At 43.9% G+C, this 26212-nt stretch overlaps 1 protein-coding gene across 3 annotated transcripts in view; it reads right to left on the reverse strand.

The window, feature by feature from the left end:
- SH3D21 (SH3 domain containing 21) overlaps positions 1-26212 on the reverse strand; it is a 156088-nt gene that overhangs the window by 73748 nt on the left and 56128 nt on the right. For all 3 annotated transcript variants that reach the window (XM_073562671.1, XM_073562681.1, XM_073562663.1), the window contains exons 8-10: positions 23311-23429; positions 7611-7709; positions 752-797 (exon numbers count right to left, since the gene is read on the reverse strand). In XM_073562671.1, coding sequence (XP_073418772.1) covers positions 752-797; positions 7611-7709; positions 23311-23429 — 264 coding nt within the window. The remainder of the gene's footprint in view (positions 1-751; positions 798-7610; positions 7710-23310; positions 23430-26212) is intronic.

Raw genomic sequence — 26212 nt, forward strand, 5'->3', positions numbered from 1 at the left:
GAAGCGTAGGTTCTATAACTTGCACGTTATGTTCATTTTGAACGTGTCGATACCTGCGCCTCAATTAAGAAACAATATAAGAACTTGCACCTATTTTGGGAGTGTTCAATTAAATGTCTCTATTTTGATGTCCCAGGAGTTCACCACTCCCTTCCACTTGCACTTTGCCTCGAGTGATGTGTGCAAGCCAAATCTCCTCTACAATCATTCAATGTGCCTGCAGACTTATGAATCCTCACATTGCACACTCATGGCTCTGATTTTTTTTCCTGGACACACGGTCCACAAAACCCAGACATATGAATAGCTCCATATATTGTAATGGGTACATGTTCTATCCATGGAAACCACAAATATAACACATATGTGAAAAATGGATGTGTGAACAAGGCCTTTGGCATATGGACAGCAGTTGTCCAGATGAGATGATAGGCATGTAGCTAAAGGCAGGAATTCAAGTGCTAAGATTGAGTTTATGCCTTTTAGGCAATTTCTTAATATATTCCAAAATCTATTTTATAATTGAGCACATACTTTAAGATAGAGCTCAGGCATGCATGCTTATTTTTCACTGTGGACAGGAAAATAATCAACTTCCAAACACCAATAGTAATAGTAGTGGCCCTTCCCTGTACCGTCTGATTCATCCAAAATCATTAGGTTGTCTGACCATTATCCATTGTGTATAGCCACCTTAACTCAAGGCTTAACATGCTATATTAGAAATATTTCTAAAAAGTTCATAGCTCACCTGGTCCTTTCAGTGTGGCAGTACGTGTAGGAGGCTTGCTGGCTTTCTGCAAAGTTAATAATGAAAAATGGCATGAATAAATAATACCATTGTTAAAGAGGATCTATCACTATGTCCAGTTTCAATCTCTGAAACCATATGGAGGATTTTAGCGTTCTGCGCGTTTATCATGTGATCGGCAGCCTGTTTATACTGTAAGATAATCATGAAACGAGCGCTATTAATCACAATTGTTCATGATTATCTTGCAGTGTAAATGCCTCTTTAGACTAAGGGTACCGTTACACCTAGCGATGCACCAGCAATCCCGACTAGCGATATGACGCGGTCAGGATCGCTGGTGAATCGCTAGGTGGTCGCTAGTGAGCTGCCACTCAGGCAGATCTCACTAGCGGCATCGCTGGGGACGGGGATCGCTACTTACCTGTCAGACGCGGCGATCCTGCGTCCTCCCGCCCGGCTCCACGCGTCGCTCGTCGTCACAGCAGGCAGTGGCGTATCTGGGGGGGGCAGCCGGGGCAGTTGCCCCGGGCGCAGCCAGCAGGGGGGCGCAGTCGGGCCGCCTAATGCAGCGGTCCGCAGTGTCCTCCCTGGCGGCTGCGTTCTGCCGCCCCCCGCCTGAGAGTCGGCGGTTCTCTATGTCAGCTGTCAAGCTGACAGCCGGTGCAGAGAAGGAGCGCGTGCCGGCTCCCAGGGAGCAATTGTACTGGCGTCTATACAGACGCCTGTACAATTGAAGCTCTGACCGCTGGGCCAGAGCGACGTCAGCAGCGTGATCAGGTCATGTGATCACGCTGCTGACGTCACTCCCCGGCGCCCAAAGCAAAAGCTGGTGGTATGTGTGCTCCTCTGTGGAGCTGAAGAACCACCGAAGATGGGAGATGAGGGGGAGTTAATGAGTGGAGATGGGGGGGATTTGTAGAGGGGATGGTGGTTAATGTGTGGGGGTATTTAGAGTGGGGATGGGGGTTAATGTGTGTGGGGGTTAATGAGTGGGGATGCCATGGGGTTAATGTGTGGGGGGATTTGGAGTGGAGATGGGGGTTATTTATTGCGATGGGGGTTAATGAGTGGGGGGGTTAATGAATGGGGATGGGGATTAATGTGTGGGGGCATCAATGAGTGGGGATGGGGGTTAATGTGTGGGGGTATTTGGAGTGCAGATGGTTATTTAATGTGTTTGGGGGATTTGGAGTGGTGATGGGGTTAATGAGTGGGGATTGGGTTAATGTGCGCGGGGGTTAATGAATGGGGATGGGGGTTAATGTATGGGGGCGTTAATGAGTGGGGTTGGGGTTAATGTGTGGGGGTATTTGGAGTGGGGGTGGGGGGATTTGGAGTGCTGATGGGGGTTAATGAGTGGGGATTGGGTTAATGTGTGGGGGGATTTGGAGTGGGGATGGGGGGTTATTTAATGTGTGGGGGGGATTTGGAATGGGGATGGGGTACTTAATGTGTGTGGGGGATTGGGGATGGGGGGATTTAATGTGTGGGGAGATTTGAGGACACAAAATAAAGAGTATGTATGAGGAAACAGTATGGGGGATTGGTGCAGACAGTATGGGGAGCGAATGGGTTAATGTATGTGGATGGACACAGTATGGGGAGTCAGGGGTATGTGTGAGCAGACAGTATAGAGAGTGGGGGGGTAAATATATGAGGAGACAGTATGGTGAACAGGTGGGATGCTAGAGGGGAATAGTGTGAGGAGACAGTATATTGCAGATATTTTTATTCCGGAGCATTATAATATCACTTCTATCTTTAAGGGCATCGTGTGGAGATTTTCTGCAGAAGACCAGAGAAGATGGACGTCTACAGAGACGAGATGTGGATGAGAAAACTCATCATGAGGTCTAGAAGAAAAGGTGACTGACTGCAGAAACGACGTCATCTATAAGGTACTTGGATGTAAATGTTATTTGTGATACTGACTAATTCTCATGTTTTTATTTGTTAGGAACATTAAAGGGGTTGTCCAGGTTTGTGCTGAGTCTGCAGTCATTCTATGTGACTGCAGACTTCTGAATTCTCACAGTGCTCACTGAACGCTGTCAGGATTCTCTTGTGCCGGTAATTTACATACATACAGTCACATGCTGACTAGACGTGTGTGGCCTCACTCAATGAAAATGAACAGAGCGAGGCCGGGCACGTCTAGTCGGAATGTGGCCAGAAGTATATAAATCACATACTTGTGCTGACATGACGGTACATCAGCAAGGGAGAATCCTAAAAGTGTGCAGTGCATTCGTTGTGAGAATTCAGAAGCTGCAATGTCAGGATTCAGCTCTGCAGGTTGCCGTAGTCATCACATGGACACTTCACTCATATGCGATTTTCATAGGTATGATCCTGTGACAACGAGCTTCTCTTCCTGCTTCTCTCAGTTTTTTACTGAACATTGAGAGCATTAGGAGGAGCAGCTCGTGGGTACATGGCTAAGTGTGCAAGTCGCATATGTACTTGGGCGGGGGGGGGGGGCGCTGAACCGAATTCTTGCCACGGGTGCCAGAAAGCCTAGATACGCCTCTGACAGCAGGAAGCGCCGCAGGAAGTGACCGACGAGAAATGATCCAGCAGCTTCTCACGCGATCAGCGATAACCAGCGGGGGAGCCGGTCGGAGGTAAGTATCACATGCAGCGATATCGCTAGTAATATTGCTGTAACGTCACAAAATCGGTGACTTTGCAGCGATATTGCTAGCGATATCGCAGTGTGTAACGGGGGCTTTAATCTTTAGATTGAAGCGATGTATTCAATTTATATCCAGCATGAACCTGTTACGGACGGCGGAACGCACTAAACATAAAATAATAGAAAGTGCGTTCGCCGCCCGGGGTCCACCGTGCAGTAAGTGTTAAAACCGCTGCTAGACAATGGCAGATGCGCTACATGGCGGTATAATGCGCACGGGTTCAAGTCACCTGATATGCGCAGAGCGGACTCTATTAACTCACAGAGGCGCTGTAACATAAACATAAACACCGAACCTGTTAGACTCACAGGTCTCAGCGAAATTGCACGCACGGTATCAGGTCACAGGACACGGGTCCAACACAGGGGACGGCGTCCATCTAGACCTATCGTGCGTGCGGCGTCGCTACTGCAGACGCCGGTAAATGCTGCTGAATGCAACGCAGCGGCAGACACAGCCGCTATGCGATAGTGCCGTGAGAGACGTGACACCACCGGACGCTAGTGTAGAGGTGCGGTGTGCACAGTGGCCTAAGGTTTGCCACTGACTGGCGCTGACTCTTTCTCTAGTTCCCTATCCACATGCGTAATATCAGAGGGAGGGGAATCTTAATAAGTCAGTCACCAGAATCATACATCCATCACCATTCACACATCTAGCAAGAAGAGTCTATACTAGCGCATGGCCAAGCGGCCATGCGGGCCTTTTATAGCCGTGCGCTGCCGGGACCTTCCAGATCTCTGAGATGGACCAATTAGATCTGGAGAAGGACCTGAACACGTGACTCCTGACCTCCAATGGGAGATCATCTCGTGAGCATGCTCAGTGGAGCAGCAGAGGGACTTAGCCTCAGGTATGGCTTGCTGCAGATCAGCATGTGAGGCTCTGGATTCTTGTTGTGTCGCTGCAGGAATCCGACACCTAACATTACCAATTGTATGAACTTGGCGCATTTTCAGACTGCCTAATTACAGATTACTGTGTAAATATTAGACTGGATTAGTAATTATGTCCCAATGTTGCCTGACACTGATTTGCAGAGAAGCCATTAATAAGTGGCTCTAGAGAGATGGGGCCCAATTCATTATTGCATTTGAGCCTTATTGTGTTTAGTTTTTGGTGTTTTTCACTTGTTTTTATATGCGGCCAATTCTTCTTTCAATTTGCACCTTTTTTAAATCCTGTTTTATATGTTAGCCTTTTTCATGTTTGACATTGTGGATGGGGTTTTGTTTTCTAGATGTTTTCTACTCATTCGGCAATTTCAACTTTCTGAATGTCGCTAAATTTGCACAAATGTACTCCTGTCCTCCTCTCGAGTAATTTTATGTGCGCTAGTTATTTTGACACAAGCTAAATGTACAACTTTTTGTACTACAAAGTCGTAAAACAGGACAAAGACAAAAATAAAAAGCATTTCTGTATTTTGTGTAAACTTCATGATCACATGTACCATTTTGAAGAACACAGCACAAAAAAATCAACAAACATCGCAAAACATAAAACACAAATGATGAATCGCACCCATAGAGCTATTTTACTGCATACATGGAAAACTAACATAAAGACTCCAGCTGGATCTTCATTTTACACATATGTAAAGGAGTGTAAAAGCTGCTCACCTTTTCCATTGAAGATTTGATGGTTATATAATGCATTGAGATGTTTTGAAATGTCTATTTTCTGCCCAGCAAGAGTGAGTTAGCAGCAGACAGGGTAAACAGTTGGGTAACAGCCTTTGCTGGGAGGATTTACATGGGCACACAGGTTTGCAATTTCCTTCTTTCTTAGGCGTTAAGAGTTCAGCATTGAGAAGTGAAATACCTGTGGCCTAATCATGTGCAGACCTAAATGGGAACAGTGTTGTGTGTAAGGAGGGAAGGCCACCATGTATCAGATAGTATTCTTTAGAGGAAAGCAAAAAATTAAGTGTGGCAAGATTCTGCAGCCCAGGCCAGGGAGTCTAATTAATGAAATGGGGAATTGCTCAGGAGAGCAGCAGAATGAGGTCCTGATTGTAGATCAGGAGGAATAAGTAAACGTATCATTCTGCGAAGCTCCATCTTCCCCTGTGAGGACCGCACATGTCGAGGTGTAACACTATGGTCCCTCACAGCTAATCTCAACTCCCAGATGAACTGTGCGGACCGTTGGTACCACTCCCCACTAATACTCTCAATGTCCATTGAGATCAATGGTCAGGAGACCTAAAGAGAATTAAGTTCATAGGAATACAAGTTCTCCTATGGAGATATAATGATGCAGTTGTAGGGAAGGTGACCTGCTGGATGGACAGACATGTCAGAATAGAGAAAGGAAGGTTTGCATAGTTTAGACAGGTGTCAATTACTACAGTGGGGAAACAGCTAGGAAAATGTAGTGGACGTGCAGTACTTTGGGTTGACCATTAGAGAGCAGGGAGGAGTGTGAGCAAAGGACTTGACATCAGCTTAGGGCTTTAGAAACCGTTGGTAATGGGGGCGGAGTTATAGGGAACCGGGAATGATATAAATTTGACAGGAGGGTTCCAGAAAGTTCCAGTCCCCAGGGGGAGCTCCAGTGACAGGAGGACTACGACAGTTTGTGCACTGTGAGGAAAACCAAACCAGGGGGACTGATGAGAGAGAAAGTCAGGGGGGTGGTCCTGATACCAGAGCACCGCAGTATAGACGAGGCACTGAAGTAAAGCATACCGTATTGAGAGAGAGACGACTGATCAGTAAAAGTGCTGTGGGTTTACGGGCCTAAGGCGGCCACAGTGACGGATCTGACAGGAGTGTCGAAGAGTGAAGAGGGGATGGTGTGTAAATGTACGTCCCCGTTGTAAAGTACGGTGTGCAGGGAGCGGCCCTGGAAACGGAGGGCCGATAAGTGAAGTAAAGTGAAGTAAAGTGAATTGAAGTGCGGTGTACTTTGGAGGCCGTCAGGCGGACGGCAAGAGAATAAACTTGGACCTGTTGTACCCGAAACTTGCCTCATCTTGAGTCTGTACGTCACTGCGCGGTATATCGAGGGACCACCCCCCAGCTCGGCCCACCGACCCTACACAGTGACACAGCAAAAAGCATGTGGCAGTGATCAAATGGACATTGAGAGTATTAGTGTGGAGTTGTACCAACATACCTCAGCCAGTGGGGTCTTCACAGTTCATCTGGGAATTGAGATTAGCTGTGAGGGACCATAGTATTTGACCTCGACCCGTGAGGTCCTCACAGCAGAAGATGGTACATCCCACAATGATTTTCTGTACTGTTATGTTTTGTAATGGAAGTAATGTAATGTCATATGTAATCGGAAAGTGCTTGCCTCTAAATTGTACATGGTAAATGTTCATGAAGTGTTGTGCCTGCTATCTGAACTTTATACTTCTCACCAAGTTACTGTTAAGAAAAGTAAAGTTTATTTTTGGACTTGGCTATCATCCCTTCAATCCTATGTCAGCTGGTCTTGGCTTGCCATGTCCAATGGCAGCTTGCGCAGATATATCGCCAAAGTAATAGCAGTACACACACCTAGCCAGCACCCCCATTTTCTTGTAGCGTAGTGGGGCATGGATGATGCTCCCTTTGCCGACGACTACCGCCCTGCACCACATTACACATACACAATATTGAAACCTAAATCATGTGAAGGTTTGTTTTTGCTTCAGATTTGTATGATAATGGAACAGTGAGCAATCAGAACACTATCGGGCTGTGTGAGCTCTGTGTTAGTACACAGTAAGGATATTTGTGATATGAAGACACTTCTATATACTGATACTGTGATGTATAAAAGAAATATATGGCATCTAGGTAAACTGCTTAACAGTTTACCAGTGGTGTAACAGTAGATTGTTTTTACACTATTACATAACAGGAAGTAGTTTGCACTGTGTAGTTGAGCGTTAATGTGTTCTGCACTTGTTTCATATCTCTGCTATGGAAAATGTGCATGATAATATCAGCTAAGGTTATTGTTTTATCTACATGAACTGTTAAGGTACATTGACTTCAGGGACCTGCACCTCAAGTCAGATTTGGCCATATTCTAAAAATACCCGATCTTTAAACACTTCTGCCACAAATAGACGACTAACTGGTGAGTAAGTTCAAAAAAGCGATGTTAGTCATAAATTGTGAAACACGTTTCTGAAATATTTGTCAGTGGATCACACTTACAATTTGTGAGTTTGTAGGTATCAATATTACAAAGTTATCTGGGAACAGACCGGTTCTTCCACTAAATTCTCCTCGCCACCAGCCCTCATCTTCTGTCTCCTGTGTAAAGATGCAAGCCATAATATGAAACATTTATAAAAGTTTGCATAAATCAATAGTACAGGCAAACATAAGAAACTTTGTAATGTATATTATCAGAAAAATCATCTTCTTTCACCACATATCAGGCACATGTTACTCTCCTTCTGCCTCCTGAATTCACTATCTGTTCTGAGAAAAACATCTTTCTTGAGAAAGGGTAGATCCCTAAAACGTTGCAACAGGTGTGAAAGCGGGATTCCATCTACCTGGCATATGTGTCCTGAATCACACTGGACACTAGAAGTTTCAAAGAATCTAAACTTTGGATTTAAAGTGTTTTTCCCACGAACAAAGGTAATTTTAATCAATAGATCTTTATATAAAGCATTGCTTAAAACCAGGCAGTGAAATGTTTTGCCTCACAAAAAGAATCAGCTGTGATCCCATACTGTCTTGTCTATATACTCTCTTTTGCTTCCTCTCCTGGCCTGTAACTGTGGTTTAAATCAACCACATTTGACCCATATTAAAGACAGAATAAAATTTGGATACAGGATTTAACTTCACCTGGGTGAATATATTAGTAATTGTATACAACTGCTGAAAAAAATATTGAACAGGCCCGGTATTGAACAGGTATTGTAAGTACCATATATACTTGTGTATAAGCTGACCCCCCTAATTTTGCCACAAAAAACTGGGAAAACTTATTGACTCGTGTATAAGCTGAAGGTGGAATCCATAGACTATGCCCCCATATGCTGCTCCATAGTTTATGCCCCCATATGCTGCTCCATAGATTATGCCCCCATATGCTGCTCCATAGAATATGCCCCCATATGCTGCTCCATAGATTATGCCCCCATATGCTGCTCCATAGATTATGCCCCCATATGCTGCTCCATAGAATATGCCCCCATATGCTTCTCCATAGTTTATGCCCCCATATGCTACTCCATAGAATATGCCCCCATATGCTTCTCCATAGTTTATGCCCCCATATGCTACGCCATAGAATATGCCCCCATATGCTTCTCCATAGTTTATGCCCCCCATATGCTTCCCCACAGACTATGCCCCTATATGCTGCTCCATAGACTATGCAACAGGTGAATGTGCATATTCATGAATGTGCATATTCATGAGTGTAATGAGCGGTACCACATGATCGCTGAAGACAGGAACGGAGACAGTGGAGAAGCAAGGCTGCAGAGACCGCGGCAGGACAGGTAAGTATGATCTCTGACACCCCCGCTCCCCCTCCCCCGCCGACCCCCAGGTATATGACCTGTGTATAAGCCGAGAGGGGGGACTTTCAGCCAAAAAAAATGGGCTGAAAATCTCGGCTTATACACGGTAAATATATTTCTAAAGGTGCTATTGACAGGAAATTCTCACCAGATGTCGGTAAGAACCCATTCAATCCACACAGGCAAAGAAATCAAACCATAGCTGTCCATAAATTAATTTATGTGTAATAATAATAAATGACACAGGGAAAAAGTATTGAACATGTTTACTGAAATGTATTTAATACTTCATACAAAAGTCTTTGTTGGTGATGACAACTTCTAGTAGCAGGCATTGCTCGGGTGTGATTTTGTCTCATTCTTCCACAAAAACACTCTTGAAATCCTGGAGGTTAATAATAATAATAATAATCTTTATTTATGTAGTGTCATGTCGCCGTCGGACTCGGGGGCTGGTGTTCCTGCCTTGGCCACTGGGAGGCACCCGACTGTCACCTCGCCGTTGGACTCGGGGGCTGGTGTCCCTGTCTTGGCCACTGAGATGCGCCAGACTCCTTCGACTGGTGGTGCCGGCGATAGGAGGGCTATATTCTCATGTGGTCCCGCTCCTTTGACGCATGCCTCTGTCATTGGGCATCGCCGTGTTTCTCCTGTGGGTGATGGTGATGACAGAGAAGCAGTCCCTGCGCAGGCGTCTGGTGAGCACAGGCTTTGCTCTTCTGTCAGAGGTGAAGGGGTTGGTGCATCGCCATCTGGCCTGGTTCTGGGGGTGGTCCAGATTAGGTCATCAGACTGTGAGCCTGTGAGGGATAGCCTTATCCTTCAAATACTTTGGAGCCTGTCCTGCAGGCCGCCAGATATAGTCTTGGTTTCCCCAGTGTGCTAGTGTTTAAATTGCTATTTTTGACTCTGACCTTAGCCTGGATTTCTGACCCTTCTACAGCCTGCCGATTTTGTACCTCTGCTGCTCTCCCGATTTTTTTATTCTGACCTTGGCCTGGATTTTTGACCCTTCATCAGCCTGACGATTTTGTACCTCTGCTGCCCGCCCGGTTTTGACTTGGACTCCTGACTATGCTTTCGGTCCCGTTTATAAATCCCTTCCTGGCGACCATCCTGCTCTGGTTCACTGCTCTCATAGGCAGCTACCTCTTGACCTGTTGGGCTCCGGTGTAATTCCTGATCCCTGTATAGGGGTAAAGGGTCTCGGGGTTTCTCGGGGTGCTGTCTTTCTTGCAGCTCAGACTCTCACCAGACGGATGTCACATAGAGCCAACATATTCCGCAGCTCTTTACAATTCAGAAGTTCATATACAATAGTCATAAGCAACATAGTAAAGAGGAGACAATAATTAAAACAAAAATAATGACGACCATGCTCGTAAGAGCTTAGAATCTAAAATGAGGTGGGGGTGACACAAAGTACCAGTGCATATTTACAATGATGGTCCAGCCATCTTGAGGGAATGGGGGATAGATAAAGACTGCACAAGCTAATCACCAGCCAATATTTGTAGAGATTTTGAAAGTTCAGTGGGCTCCTGTCAAGGTTCCACCCCTCAGTGTGTCTGGGATGTAGTTACTGACAGCTTGGCTGTCCAATCCGGTATAGAGGAGTGTTGAAGCTGTCAGTGTGTTGAGTGACAGCTCAACTATCCAATCTGAGACTGGGAGGTGTCACCTATCTCCAAGTGTTCATTATCCCAGGTGATTGCCATGCTACTTAACTGAGCTGTTTCTCCCAGACCTCTGTCAGACATACATTCAGCTAGTGATGTTTGTGTAGGCTGAACTGGATGGACAAATGTCTTTTTCGGCCTTGCTAACTATGTTGTTATGTTACTCCTTGTGCCTGGAGTTCTGTATGCTTGATCTTTTGTTGCCTGACCTTGGACTTTGTTCAGACCATCCATCTGTATAACCCCTTCTGCTCTGATTCGTTATCCTCCTGGAATTCTGACGTCGGAATGTTACCTGACCACGCTTTTGTCTCTTCCTTCTGTTTGTGATGGACCCTCCTGGCTTCTGACCTTGGACTCCTTGACCATTCTGACTGAGACGTGACTAATGTCACAGCTCCTTCTATGAACCCTTAGCTTTAGTTCCTTCCATAAATTTTCTATTGGATTCAGGTCAGGTGATTGTCTGGGCATTCTAGCAGCATTATTTTCTTTCTCTGAAGCCAATTGAGAGTTTCCTTGGCTGTGTGTTTGGGATAATTGTCTTGTCCATCCTTATTTCATCTTCAGCATCGTGGTCGATGGCAGTAGATTTTTGTCAAAAATATCTTGGTAAATTTGTCTATTCATCCTTACTTCAATGAAGTTTGCCAGTGCCATATGCTGAAAACAGCCCCACACCGTTATTTTTCCACCTTCAAACTTCACTGTTTGTATGGTGTTTTGGGGGTAATATGCAGTGCCTTCTGGCTTCAAAATATAGTGCGTATTATGACATCCAAAGAGTTCAATTTTATACCCATGTGACCAGACTATATTCTCAAGGTATTTCGCGTGTAGGGGAGCAAACTTTCAATGCCCTTGAACATGCTTTTTCTTCAGCAATGGAGTTTTGCCTAGTGAGCCTGCATACAGGCCATAGAGGTTGTGTGTTGCTTACTGTTTACTTTTAAACTATTGTACTTGCTGATTCCAGGTCTTTCTGTAGCTCTCCACAGATGGTCTTTGGCTCTTGGACAACCCTTCTGATAATTATTTACACTCCTGTGTTTGAAATATCATGGGGAGCACCTGGTTGTGGCTGGTTTATGCAGAAATGTTATTTTCACTTCCAGATTATGGCCTCAACAGTGCTCACTGGAAACTTCAGTAGCTTAGTCATTCTTCTGTAATCAATGCCATCAATATGTTTTGCAACAATAAGGTTGCAAATGACTTGAGACAGTTCACTGGTTTTACCCGACATGATATATTTTTTGTGTGGCACCTTCGTAATGAGACACCTTTTATAGGCCATCAGTTGAACCAGCCGATATTATGTTTCACTAAGTGGTAGGATTGCCTTCTAATTACTGATAGATTTCAGCTGGTGTCATGACTTTCCATGTTTTTTTGCACCTCTCTTTCTTCATGTGTTCAATACTTTTTCCCTCTGTCACTTATTATTATACATAACTTAATTTATGGAAATATATGGTTTGATTTCTTTTCCTGTGTGGATTGGACGGGTTTTTACCTACAAATAGTGAGAATCTCATGTCAATAGCACCTTACAAATACATTTACTTAGAACATTGGTGGTGCTCAATATTTATTTCACCTGCTATATATGGATGACTAAAATAAAAATGAACTTCCATGTTTGTATATTTGAAAACTATTGATAAAAAGTACTTTTAAGAAAACTGGAAAAATTGCAGTGTGTTACTGGCATCGAAACTCAGGAGAGAGTTTGGCACATATATATGTTTAGGTTTGGGGTCTAAATTGCACTATTTCCTGCACAGTTCAGACCACTGGAATAGTTTTGATGCTGGTCCAAGTTGTGCACTTTGTCAGGTTTCTAGCAGAGCGGAAGTGCAAGAGGCTGGTCAGATCATGTGATATAAACAGCTTAGGGCACTGTGAACAGGCAGTATACCACAGAGCCTGTTCACGCATGACTTAGGAAAGTCTGACTGACGGCTTCACTGTAATGACCCCTCCCAAAACCCATACCTTCTTAACTTAAATAAGACACGACTGCGTGACATTGGATGTAAAAGGCCACAGCAGCCCAGTTTATTAACACCAAACAAGCAATAACATTTTATCCATAAACGTAGAAATATTCCATAAACATAACCACCAGCAAAAGGAGGGGGGGTAAATGAAGAGTCCATTGTACATGATTGCAACACCAGCTCCACCACGTGCCCTCAGCCGCACCACACCGGCTCGAGGACACCCAGCCGAGTGTTGCCCAACCAATGCCTGCTGGGACCCAGCCCAGCAGGGACCCACGTTAACATGCCCCGCTGTGACCCAGCACAGTAGGGTCTCACGTTAACATGCCCCGCTGTGACCCAGCACAGCTGGGACCCACCTTAACCAAGTATACCATTGCACCACCAGGGGTAACCCGCTCCTGCACTGGGTTCACCCCCCGCTCTTTGTGCAATCCACCGACTTCAAATACCCCCCTCCTTTCCGCCGACTGCTGCGACAACGTCAAACCTCTTCTTCTCTTCACCATGTCGATCTCCAGAAGATCCTAAAATTAGGGCGGGAGGGCGGGACGATTCCGGACGTCTGCAAGGTAAGGAATGACCATCCCCCCACAGTTCTGCCCTATATATCCATCCCACAACTGACCACTCCCTGCCAACTCACATTGCACCATAAGCCCCATAGCTTCAACCCACACCTTCCCCACAAACACAAAAGCACTACACCTTAACCCTTCACTAACCCTCAGGCCTAGCATCCCTCCTTAGTCATGTGCGCCCTCCCTGTAGCCCCTTTGGGGCAGGCGTCCGGGCTTGCCTTGACTTAGGAAAGTCTGACTGACGGCTTCACTGTAATGACCCCTCCCAAAACCCACACCTTCTTAACTTAAATAAGACACGACTGCGTGACATTGGATGTAAAAGGCCACAGCAGCCCAGTTTATTAACACCAAACAAGCAATAACATTTTATCCATAAACGTAGAAATATTCCATAAACATAACCACCAGCAAAAGGAGGGGGGGTAAATGAAGAGTCCATTGTACATGATTGCAACACCAGCTCCACCACGTGCTCTCAGCCGCACCACACCGGGTCGAGGACACCCAGCCGAGTGTTGCCCAACCAATGTCCTGCTGGGACCCAGCCCAGCAGGGACCCACGTTAACATGCCCCGCTGTGACCCAGCACAGCAGGGTCCCACGTTAACATGTCCCGCTGTGACCCAGCACAGCTGGGACCCACCTTAACCAAGTATACCATTGCACCACCAGGGGTAACCCGCTCCTGCACTGGGTTCACCCCCCCGCTCTTTGTGCAATCCACCGACTTCAAATACCCCCCTCCTTTCCGCCACCGCGAGCACGTATGACACCTTGTACGTGTGAGTACCACCACCAAAAAACCCCACCCAAGCCGACTCTGCGGCTCGAGTAACCAATGCTTCTGTACCAAGACCAATCGATCAAAACTGATCCCCATTAGACCTCACAATGCCAACCTACACCAAACAACCAGTACAAAAAGGTCAGCCACACCCAAGACCTGCAACTAGCCAACCGCATCATCCAATCCTATGCACCGCCTGCGCGACCAGTCCCCAACCTGAGCCACCGCCTCTGCCTCGTTGAGACCGCAACATTGCAGGCGCCTCCGAAAATTGCACTTCACCTAATAATTAATCAAAGCCAACCATTATTGCCGTGAACAAAAGAACCTACATTGGTTTCCCAAACCTCCGATAGATTCTTGAAAAACGTGCCCAGTAAAACCCACTATATAGTCATGAACAACAACACGAGCATGGCTCCCAGGCAGGAAGAAATGAACCACTGCATTCAGGCCCGATGTCTCAGATCAAACCCCTTGACGCCCCAGCGACTAAGTCTCCACCACACACGTGCAGTACCAAAACGCTGTTGGTCCCGTCAACCCTGCGTGATAGCATCTATCTTAAAATATCCACCCAACTAGAAAACATAAACCAATCCACCCCGTAATCACCACGACCCGGAAACGAATTAATTGTGTGCATCACCCGTGCACTTCGAACCCAGAATCACAACACTATTGTTGCCACCCTCTTACCAAAAGTGAGATGTACTCCGCACCCATTCCCCGCTGAACTGCGGACACGACACTACTCACAAAAGAAAGAAAAGCGACTCCACACCACCTGAAGTCCAGGAAAACTTAGACACACATCACGTCTCCCGAAAACCCCAGACACCATAAAACCCGGGCCATCCATCAAAACATTGCACACACCGGTGCCCGATGCTTGTCCACCACTCAGCCTTAAAGCACCGCAAAAAGCACCCCCAAACGGAGCACAGCCCCAGACGATTACCAGGTCATTAAAAGTCAATGCACATCGCACTAGCTTCCCCTGCCACGGCGTACCACCAGCCCGACATTAATGAAAGTAATGTTATAGTTGCAACCTGCTCACCCACTACCTAAAGTACACCTCCCCCGCAGCAGCGCAGCACCACAACCGTGTCCCCATAATACCAGCCGGTCCTGACAAGTGCGCATAACGGAATGAATGACATAGCCATGTATTGCCGGACGGGCTACACCCACGCGGGAGACCATTCACACGGCCATCGAAACAACATGTCCTGCCTCACGCACTATACAGAATTCCCGACAAATGGAGCAACATCCGCTGGATAAACAAACCGTTCACCAACCAGGACCCCCGAGACCAGTAAAGCACACTCTGGGTTACCCAACTCAAATGTTGCATCATCCTTACGCAACACTTCTCCCAAGCCCCCCGTCCGGGGGCACCCAAAAAGAAAAGACTCTAAGGAGAGCTGTATAGCCAGAAGGCAAAGCAGGACCAGCTGCACCCACAATAAACCTCCTAGCCCATCGTAACGAAAAACTATCCACTCTGTATAATAAACTCCTACGTAGCTGCCATCAACGGCTGTAACAAATGCCACCTGATACAGTCTGCCAAAAGCACAATCGGCAACCCTAAAGAACCGCAGTGAGAACCCACCAGTCCTTACGTGCAAAAGTTGTTAAAACTGCCCCTGGGCAGCCACGACCAGCAAATTACCGTAAGAACACCATATGACTGCAGATCATGCAAAAGCCCCCAGTGGATCGTAGACCCACGTATTCAATAACCAAACTCAACCCCCAAAACAGCAGCGCGATGTACACGGGAACCAAATAACGACCCCCAACCTGACACGATGTACTCGTTAACCTAACCTGACTTAGACATAGGGCCCCAGGTGAATCAAACGCGTTGACTTATCCAAACACATGATAACCGCAACTACGCCCTGAGCATGAAGAAAGCCTAAGTAGTCAAGGGTTGGACCATGAACAGAAAATAAGCACACCACCTTCCCTAATACCAGATAGTAGTCCCAGGTTGGACCATGACCAGAAAATAAGCACTGCACCATCCCTAATACCAGATAATCCCCGACTACCACACAGAAAAAAAACCACAGACCTCAACAACCAGACATTGACCAACCATAAAACCCCAGCTCCACGCCATATCTACGTACCCCCAGAAATTAACCAGGAAAACAAATCCGGTAAAAGGTCAACTCCAAGCCCCCCGGGGGAAATGTCATCCATTGCTGCCAGAAAGACAGGTTCCTAAAAGATCTGCCGTCCCAAGCATCTTGACCTCTCCTGAACATCTGCCACAACAAACCATAATGCCCCTAGTGAACATGAAAACCCATAGTACACTCAAAGCCCCTATTGGAGAAACGAACCCGGACCGAGGCATATAAATAAAACACACCGTAATGAAAACTCGACCTCCTACCCCCTCACCTCTGACCAGCAATAGCACACACCCCACTGTAACGTGAAAGATTAAGCCGCCCAATGCACTCCCCAAACTGCTCACCACGTCAGTGAACTGCCATCCAACCCTTATCAAATACTAGGCGCGGCGATAAAACTGCTTACCACATCAGTGAACTACCATCCAACCCTTATCAAATACTAGGCTTGCCTATATGCTCCGTGCCTGGGGAAACAGCCAGGCTTCAGCTGCAGGTTCTCTCTTTTTGAGAACAGAGAGGATTTTAAAATGGGTTAAATTTAAAACTTGCTCAATTTTACAAGTACTTTTGAAATTCTCAACCCAAGAAGAAAAAGAGTATAAGTCCAAAGCACTTAAAAATTTATAAATTTATTCAAACAATTAACACAATATTAACAAACAGTAGACAAAAATAGATAAAAAATTCAGAAGATATTACATGAAAAGTACCAGCACTTGATTATATCATAATATTCATGAATATAAACTCAAAAACACATAGCCAAAAATACGGAGAAATTAAGTTATCACATACATGAAAATAGATATTCATGTGTACAAAAATTAATTACAGCAATAGTAAAAAATTAAATAACATTTTATTGTATCTATTAATGGGTATGGAAATAAATGATCCACCAGAATGGTGGCGCAAGACGATGGGCAAAACAAGATAGCAGGACAGAGCATAAAATAAATATAATAGGACAATGATATCAAGGAAAGAATAATCGGTAAAAATTACCAAACAGCTGATCTAATCTGCTAAACAACTCAGGTGACCAATCCTGGAATAATGAGCTGAGTGGATATACCCAGATAACAGACACCACTGTAGTATCAATAGTAAAAATATGTGCAAAGTCCGCTAGATGAATAAATAGAAGGGGCTAATTACCCATAGATACTGTGGTTGCTGCCTGTGCTGTGGCCACGTTTCCCGACGCGCTTTTCGCAAGCTGTGTCGTGGCTTCCTCAAGGAGTGTGATTAACCCCTTTACTTCTATTTATTCATCTAGCGGACTTTGCACATATTTTTACTATTGATACTACAGTGGTGTCTGTTATCTGGGTATATCCACTCAGCTCATTATTCCAGGATTGGTCACCTGAGATGTTTTATGCCGATTAGATCAGCTGTTTGGTACTTTTTACCAGATATTCTTTCCTTGATATCATATTTATTTTATGCTCTGTCCTGCTATCTTGTTTTGCCCATAGTCTGCGGCCACCATTCTTGTGGATCATTTATATCCATACCCATTAATAGATTAAAGGCAGATAGACAAAAACAGTGTGTCCACCAAAGAAAAAACACATATCTATATATATAAACGCCTTATCATGTCTGTCTGTAACCGAAATCGCAGGTCGCTGATTGGTCGCGGCCGCCAGGGGACTATTCCTTGAACTGGATGGAGAAATGATGAATTGAATGTTTCCCTGCCAGACTATGAATGCCAGCTATAAACTAGACATCCACTACTGTGACTACTATGGAATGGAGGAGGGCACTGTGGTGACTTTAAGAGGTATGGGGGCACCACTGCAAGTATTAAACATAAAACGGGGCTTTATATGAATAATAAAAGGGAAACATACAGGGACCACTGTGACTTCTTGGGAAGAAGGGAAATATACTTTGATATACTTTTGTCATGCCTGAAGGAAGGGGGTGATTCTGTGGAGGATTCAGTAGAGGTAAGACTTGGGGTAATACTGCAGTGACTGCTGGGGTAAAATGTGGGATTACATGGCTATGACTATTGGAAGTTGACGAGAAAGACTGTTGTGACTCTTGAGATAGGCACTGCCAGAATATGGTTCTTAGTGATCCCATAGGAAAACGGGGTAGTGGGTGACTTTTGTTATACCATGTAAAAGGAAGAGGTACTTTCATGAAAACTAGGAGGGAAGATAAATCTGGTGTGAATACTGAATAGAGCAATGCATTATTGTTGGCATCACACAGCGCTCACCTTTTCTTCTCCAGACAAACATTATTACAGATGACAATAACAATCTCAAGGGGCGTCAGAGAAAATAAGTTCAAAACTTGAATTTTAGCTTTAATTTATTATTTCAGTGTGCTGTATCATTTTTGAAGGTATAAAATGGTTTTGATATGTTTGATTTTGCTGCTTTCAGTTTAAATCTACAGTGCACACACTCCAATAAGAAAAAGGGAAACCATTGCATTAATAGGTGTCCAAACTAATGAGCAGTAGAGTACAACAAATAGTATTCACTGAGATTGTATGATCAAGTGTCCAACCTTTTTGAGCAGTACTGTACAACAAATAGCTTACACTGAGATTCTTTTATATACATCACATAGGGGACACTGAGTCTGCTGATACATCACATAGGAGACACTACTAGACAATGAGATTCTGCTGTATACATCACAAAGAATACTCTGATACTCTGCTCTATACATTACATAATGCAGAATACACTAAGACTCTGTTCTATACATTCTTTAGAATACACTGAGACTGCTGTATACATCACATAATATACAAAAAGACTCTGCTGTAAACACCCAGTTTAATAGTCCTGGCCTTGGTCCTATAGGGCTCTTATTCACATTAACATCATAAGAAATGGCAAAGTTTTAATACTAGAGGTTAGGGCAGTCGCAGGGAGGGTTACCTTGACGTGGTGGGATGGCTTTTACGTTTTTTTTTTCAAAACAATATTGACCAATTACCCTATGTTATTTTCATGCACTATTGCTATTTATTTACTGCAGAGTATTTGATCATTTTGTTGTTTTTTTATCTTGGATTTTGTCTTTTTAGTGGCCGGTGTGAACATGAGCCAACACATTGCATGCATACCAACTTATATTTCAGTTAGTTTCTATTAGTTTTTATTCCTTTAAAGAATTTAACAACTGCAACAAAATCAAGGCAAAAAACATACATAGCCTGCAGGTGGCAATGATACAAGTTATATCACACTACTACTGATATTTTGAGTCTGTGTACCTTTAGCACACAATAAGGCTAAGTGCACACGTAGCAGAAAAACCTGACTCCCTTCCCAGAAACTGCGCGTTTATTTCTGTGCAGTTTTTGCGCAGAAAACGTGCGGTTTTTATGCGTTTTTTTCCGCGCGTTTTCAAAACGCATAGAAATAGCCAGAAACGCGGAAAAATCCGCAAAATTAATGAGCATGCTGCGTTTTTACCGCAATGCGGTTTTTTCGTGGTAAAAGACGCATCAATATGCACAAAAAGTGCAAAATGCATAGAAATGAATGGGAAGCTTATTTTTAGAGGTTTTATTGGAAAAAACGCTAAAAATACCGCTAAAAAAATGCTGTGTGTGAACACAGCCTAACTGATAGCTCAGTGAGGCTGGATAAATAATTGTCATTAGTAAATAGTGTGTGGCTGGAACAATAGTACCATCTTACTAATGCTCTGTTATGTGTTCTATTTTTCTTTTTCCTTTCTACATTCAGACATGTGTCTGCACAAAGAACAATATCTTTTGCATAGACCGCACTGTGGCTGAAATTGAATTTTGGCCTGTGGTTCAGACCTTAGTCTAAAAGCTAATTTTAGTCTGCTTTTAGTAAATCATCACATACATTAAAACAAAGTATTTTAAAGGGAAGTACAAGTATTCTAAGAATTCAGTTCTGCATTTTCTAATATGTTACAAAATGTCAGTGATTAAAATACAAAAAAATAAAACTGTTTATGAAAAATCCTTCAAAAAGATGAACACACTCAACTGAGAGCGACAAATCCACTTTGGCATTGGCATGAGCCCAATAGAAAATTAATTAAATAGTATTCACTTACCACTACATCACAATCAATATGTTGCAAAAAAATCTGCACCATTTTTTCCATCAGTGTCCATCTTTGGACTCCATTTACCTAACTGAGGTCTAGCGCTTTTTTAGGGAAGGTATAAATTCCACTTTTTTGGCGATTAGCTGGAAGCCCCCAACAGTCCAGAACGACTGTAATGCCTGCTACAGCACAGTAACACCCAGCCTCCACCAGGGGGTGCTGGTGGAAGAAAAAGGCTATCCTACCAGCGAAACACCACAGTGCAGCAGCACAGGCGCCACTAGGTAGCGAAAGAGTAGTCAGACAAGCCGGATCAGCAACAGAGCGGAAATGCAGTACCAGAGGAAAGAGCAAAACACGTGGTCGGTAACAAGCCAGAGAAGTCGGAGTCAGTCCGGAGCTGAGATACCAGAGATGGGAGACAGTCAAAACAGGTCGGAGGACAAGCCAGGTCAAATACTAATGAGTCACTGTACGGGGAGCAGACACAAGACGGGTAGGGTAACAGGAGAGGGCAGACACGGAAACTCAGTAAACAGGCAGAGGACAAATCAGGGTGTAATGCGGTGAGCCACTCGAGCCGAGGCAAGAATTATAACTGACGCTGGCAGCGGACTGAAATAGTCAAACAGGTCCCAAAGCAAGGCAGAGAACGTTAACCCCCTCATGGCCAGGCCGGGGAGAGGATAACAAAGAACAAACCCTGACCTGGATCATGACTATGGCACGGCAGATTAGGTCTGAATCTAAGCTAATATTGATGCAATACTGATGATGAACTGAAACCATTTCATCTGCAATACAGCTGTATTGTGGATCCCTATTATTGGCATTTACTAATGCACTCATGTGAAGTCTCTACTTGTAACCTATAACTGAATCTGGTTTGTTAATATTGTAACATCTGTGCCTGATCAAATCATTTCGGTGCAACACCCTGAAACACCATATCTGCAAATTGAGATTATGCTTTTATCCTAAGTCCTATGGCTAGGCTCCTTAAAGGACCAATATTGACTTTTAAGATCGCTACTTCCATTAGGTCTCACTAGTGTTCAAGTCCTCTTACTCTCTGAAAAGGCAATTTGCATGACCATATTTGTAACGCTATCCTGTAACTTAGATTCCAGTGCTGTAGAAATATTATTATATTATTCATGCATAGTCTTGCAGCCCTATGTCTCCAGGAGGAGTGCACTTCACTTGCGGTCATAATAGTTGTACGTTTGCAGTCACGTAGAGAATGAATGAAGTGGAGGTACGAATGCTAGACCTCCAATCAGGTAGAGCGCAGAGGCCCGGGCTTGAGATCTTTGGAAGCCCAATAGTTGTCCTCCCACGATCAGTAAGTTACAAAGTTGTATAATAGATAGATAACTTTAAAAACTGGTTAAAAAAAACCTTTAAATTACTGCAGCCTACATAACTGTTGGCATCCCTAGGCCTAAAACTGAGCATATACCATTTTGGAGGAACCAGCCTAATCATCTAATGTGTATGGGGGCTTCTAAACTCTCCCCCAAAATGCATGTTTGGATGAAAGGTACTCAGGAGAGATACTATAGCTGTTAGTCAGCTAATAGGCAGTCTAAGTTACATTCATATTGTGTAGTAATACTTGTAAAGAATACTTGTAAAGAAACTTTGAACTCTAATTGTTGTTAAAAAATCCTCTCTGTTCTCTTATCGTTCCTTTCTTATTATTTATTGATTGTCATCAAGGGAACCGAGTAGAGCTGCCATTTAGCAGCAGTGATCTGACATGCAGTTTCTTTCAAGTGTTTTGGCGCTGAACCTCGAAACACTGCAGTAAGGCTGGTGAGGACTGCTGGAGCCCTCATATTTCGTGATCCCGGCCAGTCTCATTCTCACAATGTTTCTGATGCTGTGGAGGTAAATCTGCCTCATATTGGAACACATACAATTTAGACCAGTAGTGTGACGAAGCTACTGGTCTGAACTGCACAATCAATTGGGAATGCCTTCCTCAGAGCAGGAAAATGGCTGGCTGGGGAGGAGTGCGGTCCTGAAGAGGCAACTTGGGAAACATCTTTTTATGCCGATTTCTATGTGTTTTAAGTATACTCACAACAAATTTCATGAACAGTGAATAAGTATATTAGATGGAGATGAGACATAATTGTCTAACAAGAAAATTTTAAAATTTTTCTTACACTTTGCATCATTTCTAAAAATGTATATTTCATATCTTTAACTATGATTAATGGTTGGGCTCTTCCATGTGTCCATAGATGTGCTATGTACTCTAACCAATTAGATGTCTTCTCCTTGTGGCTTACCCCTTCTCTAGGCTTTGTAAATTGAACCATCTCTCTTGACTATTTGCCCCCTTCAAAAAAGAACTTAGCAGCGCTACTTTTTGGGGCAATTACAGTTTATAACTGCATATTGGTCCTTGTGAAATTTTGAATAGAAAGATTCTGACTGTCACTCCAGTATATTCACGATCCTGTGTAGTTCTGATACTATACTTAGGCTATGCTGGAACATGCTGAGAATGAAAGTAGTCAAGATGCAAGAAGGTTAATTCAATAAATCTTTTTTGCCAAGTTTCAAAATATTAAAGAGGTTGTCTACTACTTTATCATTTGATAACCTATCCTTAGGATAGGACATCAATGTCTAATTGACCAGGGTCTGACACCAGGCACCCCTGCCGATCAGTTGCTGTTGATTTCGGCGGCAGCAGCTGCCATCCGGAAATGCTTAATTGAGGAGCTGCTCCATCTTCTGATAGAGGCCACAGTCAAGTACTGCATATCCACCTACTATTCTAATCAATAGGAGGCAGATATGCATTACCCAGCAGCAACCACTATCAGAAGATGAAGCAACACCGCAATTGAGCATTTCTAGCCGGCGACCGGTGCCTCTGACACCGAGAGCAGCCGTTTGGGAATGCCAGATGTTGGACCACAACTTATCAGACATTGATGACCTATCCTAGGGATTAGTCATCAATGATAAAGTAGTGAACAACCTCTTTAAGTTCACAGCAAATCACAGTTACTAAACCCCTAAATAATGTTAATTTAAAGATCATATGAAGCTCAGCGTACCTTACTGACAATTACCACCACATCTCCCTTCTTCAGGGCTAGCTCATCAGGCAGTGCAGGAACATAATCAAACATAACCCTGGCAAATTCACTGGTAGGACCTGGCCCTGGAGATGAATCTGAAAGAGCAAATTACAACCATGATTCTATCAATTACACAAAAGTTATATTGCATTTTAAAGGGAGTGATATTACTTAGATGTATGCAAGCAGAAGAGAGATGTTATTTTTAAATATTTATATTGCAATATATTAATAATTCTTGTCATTATTTTTTTAATATTGTAACTATTTATATTCGATTTTTGGAAACTTTCCTGTATGCTGCCACTTTCGATACAAACACTGCTTTCCAGTATTATCTACATAGGCACTACAACATGTTGTGTGGTCTGTCTTCTTACATGTTCTCACAGTGTGCAATCTGACATACAGCATAAACCTCTTGTGTCTTCCAAAAAAGCAGACTGTTCACTGGAGTCTAACTAGTTTATTTGTCATCAGATGGATGCATTGAACCGAATTATATGAAAGTGGTAAAGCTACAAGAATACAAATAACAGGTATAGGAACAGAGCTAAGAATATCACATAACTATGACATTTACAATTAACAGTGAAAGTACACAGCAAGATGGAGCTTGTACATGTGAACAAATGACCTAGTAACAATCACTTGGAGTCAGTAATGAGCGGTCATAGAGGAGCGCTTAGGAAGCAACCCAGGGGCAGACTTGGATGTCAGGTCTCCACCGCAGCTCCTGCCGAAAACCTCCAATGGAGGATAGGAGCAATGAGAATATGGAAAATGGTCTTAGGAGCACAGGAAAGAGACTCAGACGAGAGACGGGGTTAAACCACAATGCGTTTCTATGGAGGATCCATCTTCATCAGGTTGATTTTTACTAGTAACAATCACTGACTGATTTAACAACAGTTCTGAATAGACAAAACCACACAACAGAGAGAGTTCCATTACCAGATATACTTTATCCAGGATAATGGAGTTTAAGTAACAAAATGCAGGAGAAAGTTTTACACAACAGTTCTGCTAGACTGCTTCTTACAAAATGTTTGTTTCACCAGGACTTTCTTATCCATTGGTTTTCCCACAATGCAATTGACAGCTTTACAGAAAAACAACTTGTAATAGAATTAAACGTCACCAGAAGGTGATATTACCACATTAGACGTCAATAACAGAGAATTACAGCTTATTAACGTGACAACAGTAATTCTAACCTCGTCTTTTGCAAAACACTGTGTATGCTTTATGGCAACTGCAGTGAATGAGAATCAATTGACAGATAATTGTAATAGATTATCACAGTCTCGAGCAGGTGATGAAGTATAACGTGTATAATGCTGCTATACTGACCAGGTCTATTATTTTTGCCTTGTTGCTATTTTTAAAGTTTGAGACATGACACAAAAGATAAAGAATGTACATTGTGTGTACCATAATAATGTTGGATCTGAAGACCCACCTCTTCCGACAAGCCTACAACCTGAAGAGATCCTCAGTCTACTGAAACGCCGCACGACCAGCTCTACCCTCTCCTAGCGTATCCTCACCCATCCCCTGTAGACTGTGAGCCCTCGCGGGCAGGGTCCCCACTCCTTATGTACTTGTGTGTCCCTTGTATTGCTCATGTTTATTGTACTTGTCTATATTTCCCCCTTTCACATGTAAAGCGCCATGGAACAAATGGCGCTATAAAAATGTATAATAATAATAAAAGGGCATGTAGGGAGATTTTCAGCTCACAATTCTTGGAAAGATGGTGGACAATTCCAAGAAAATAGGGGGGGAAGCCAGCACTGCTTAAGGTTAGAACGCATAAATTGAAGTGCATATGCACATAATATCCAGCTGTATTCAAAAATGAGATATTTGGCAAAAAAATTGATCAATTCAATTGAGCCACCCCGCCGCGCCAAGGCAATCTCATGTGGGGGGTCCTACTCTACATTTATAATAAATACTGTGCCATTACAGCCTCCTAAGAGCATGACCACATCAAGTGCAATCTGTACCTGAACATTGCTGGATCGCTCCCATGAAGCCAGATGAAGCAAGTGCAGATGAAGGCCAACAAGGTCCACAGGTGTGTGCACCTGTGTCCGGGCCAATATCGCCCTTCATCTATGTTTGCTGGTTGGGTAATGTGTGGAGGTCAATCCTGATATGTCTGCGTTCAGACCTGGTTGGCCTTCATCTGCACTTGTTTCATCTGGCTTCATGGGAGCGATCCAGCAATGTTCAGGTACAGATTGCACTTGATGTGGTCATGCTCTTAGGAGGCCGTAATGGCACAGTATTTATTATAAATGTAGAGTAGGACCCCCCACATGAGATTGCCTTGGCGCGGCGGGGTGGCTCAATTGAATTGATCAATTTTTTTGCCAAATATCTCATTTTTGAAAACAGCTGGATATCATGTGTATATGCACTTCAATTTATGCGTTCTAACCTTAAGCAGTGCTGGCTTCCCCCCCTATTTTCTTGTTGTTGGTTTGTGGCTCACCACCACTGCTGCCGTGCACGCTTGGCTATGTCCGCTATAAATTTTTCTGTGTTCATTATGATGGATCTAGGCTGCTGTGCACACACACGGCAGTCCCGCCCTGCCCCAAGCTTTATTTAATTGTGCACCTGTGTCCGGGCCAATATCGCCCTTCATCTATGTTTGCTGGTTGGGCAATGTGTGGAGGTCAATCCTGATATGTCTGTGTTCAGACCTGGTTTGCCTTCATCTGCACTTGTTTCATCTGGCTTCATGGGAGCGATCCAGCAATGTTCAGGTACAGATTGCACTTGATGTGGTCATGCTCTTAGGAGGCCGTAATGGCACAGTATTTATTATAAATGTAGAGTAGGACCCCCCACATGAGATTGCCTT

This window comes from Dendrobates tinctorius, unplaced genomic scaffold (assembly GCF_039654945.1).
Source record: "Dendrobates tinctorius isolate UK_male_01 unplaced genomic scaffold, ASM3965494v1 ptg000015l, whole genome shotgun sequence".
Classification (NCBI taxonomy): domain Eukaryota; kingdom Metazoa; phylum Chordata; class Amphibia; order Anura; family Dendrobatidae; genus Dendrobates; species Dendrobates tinctorius.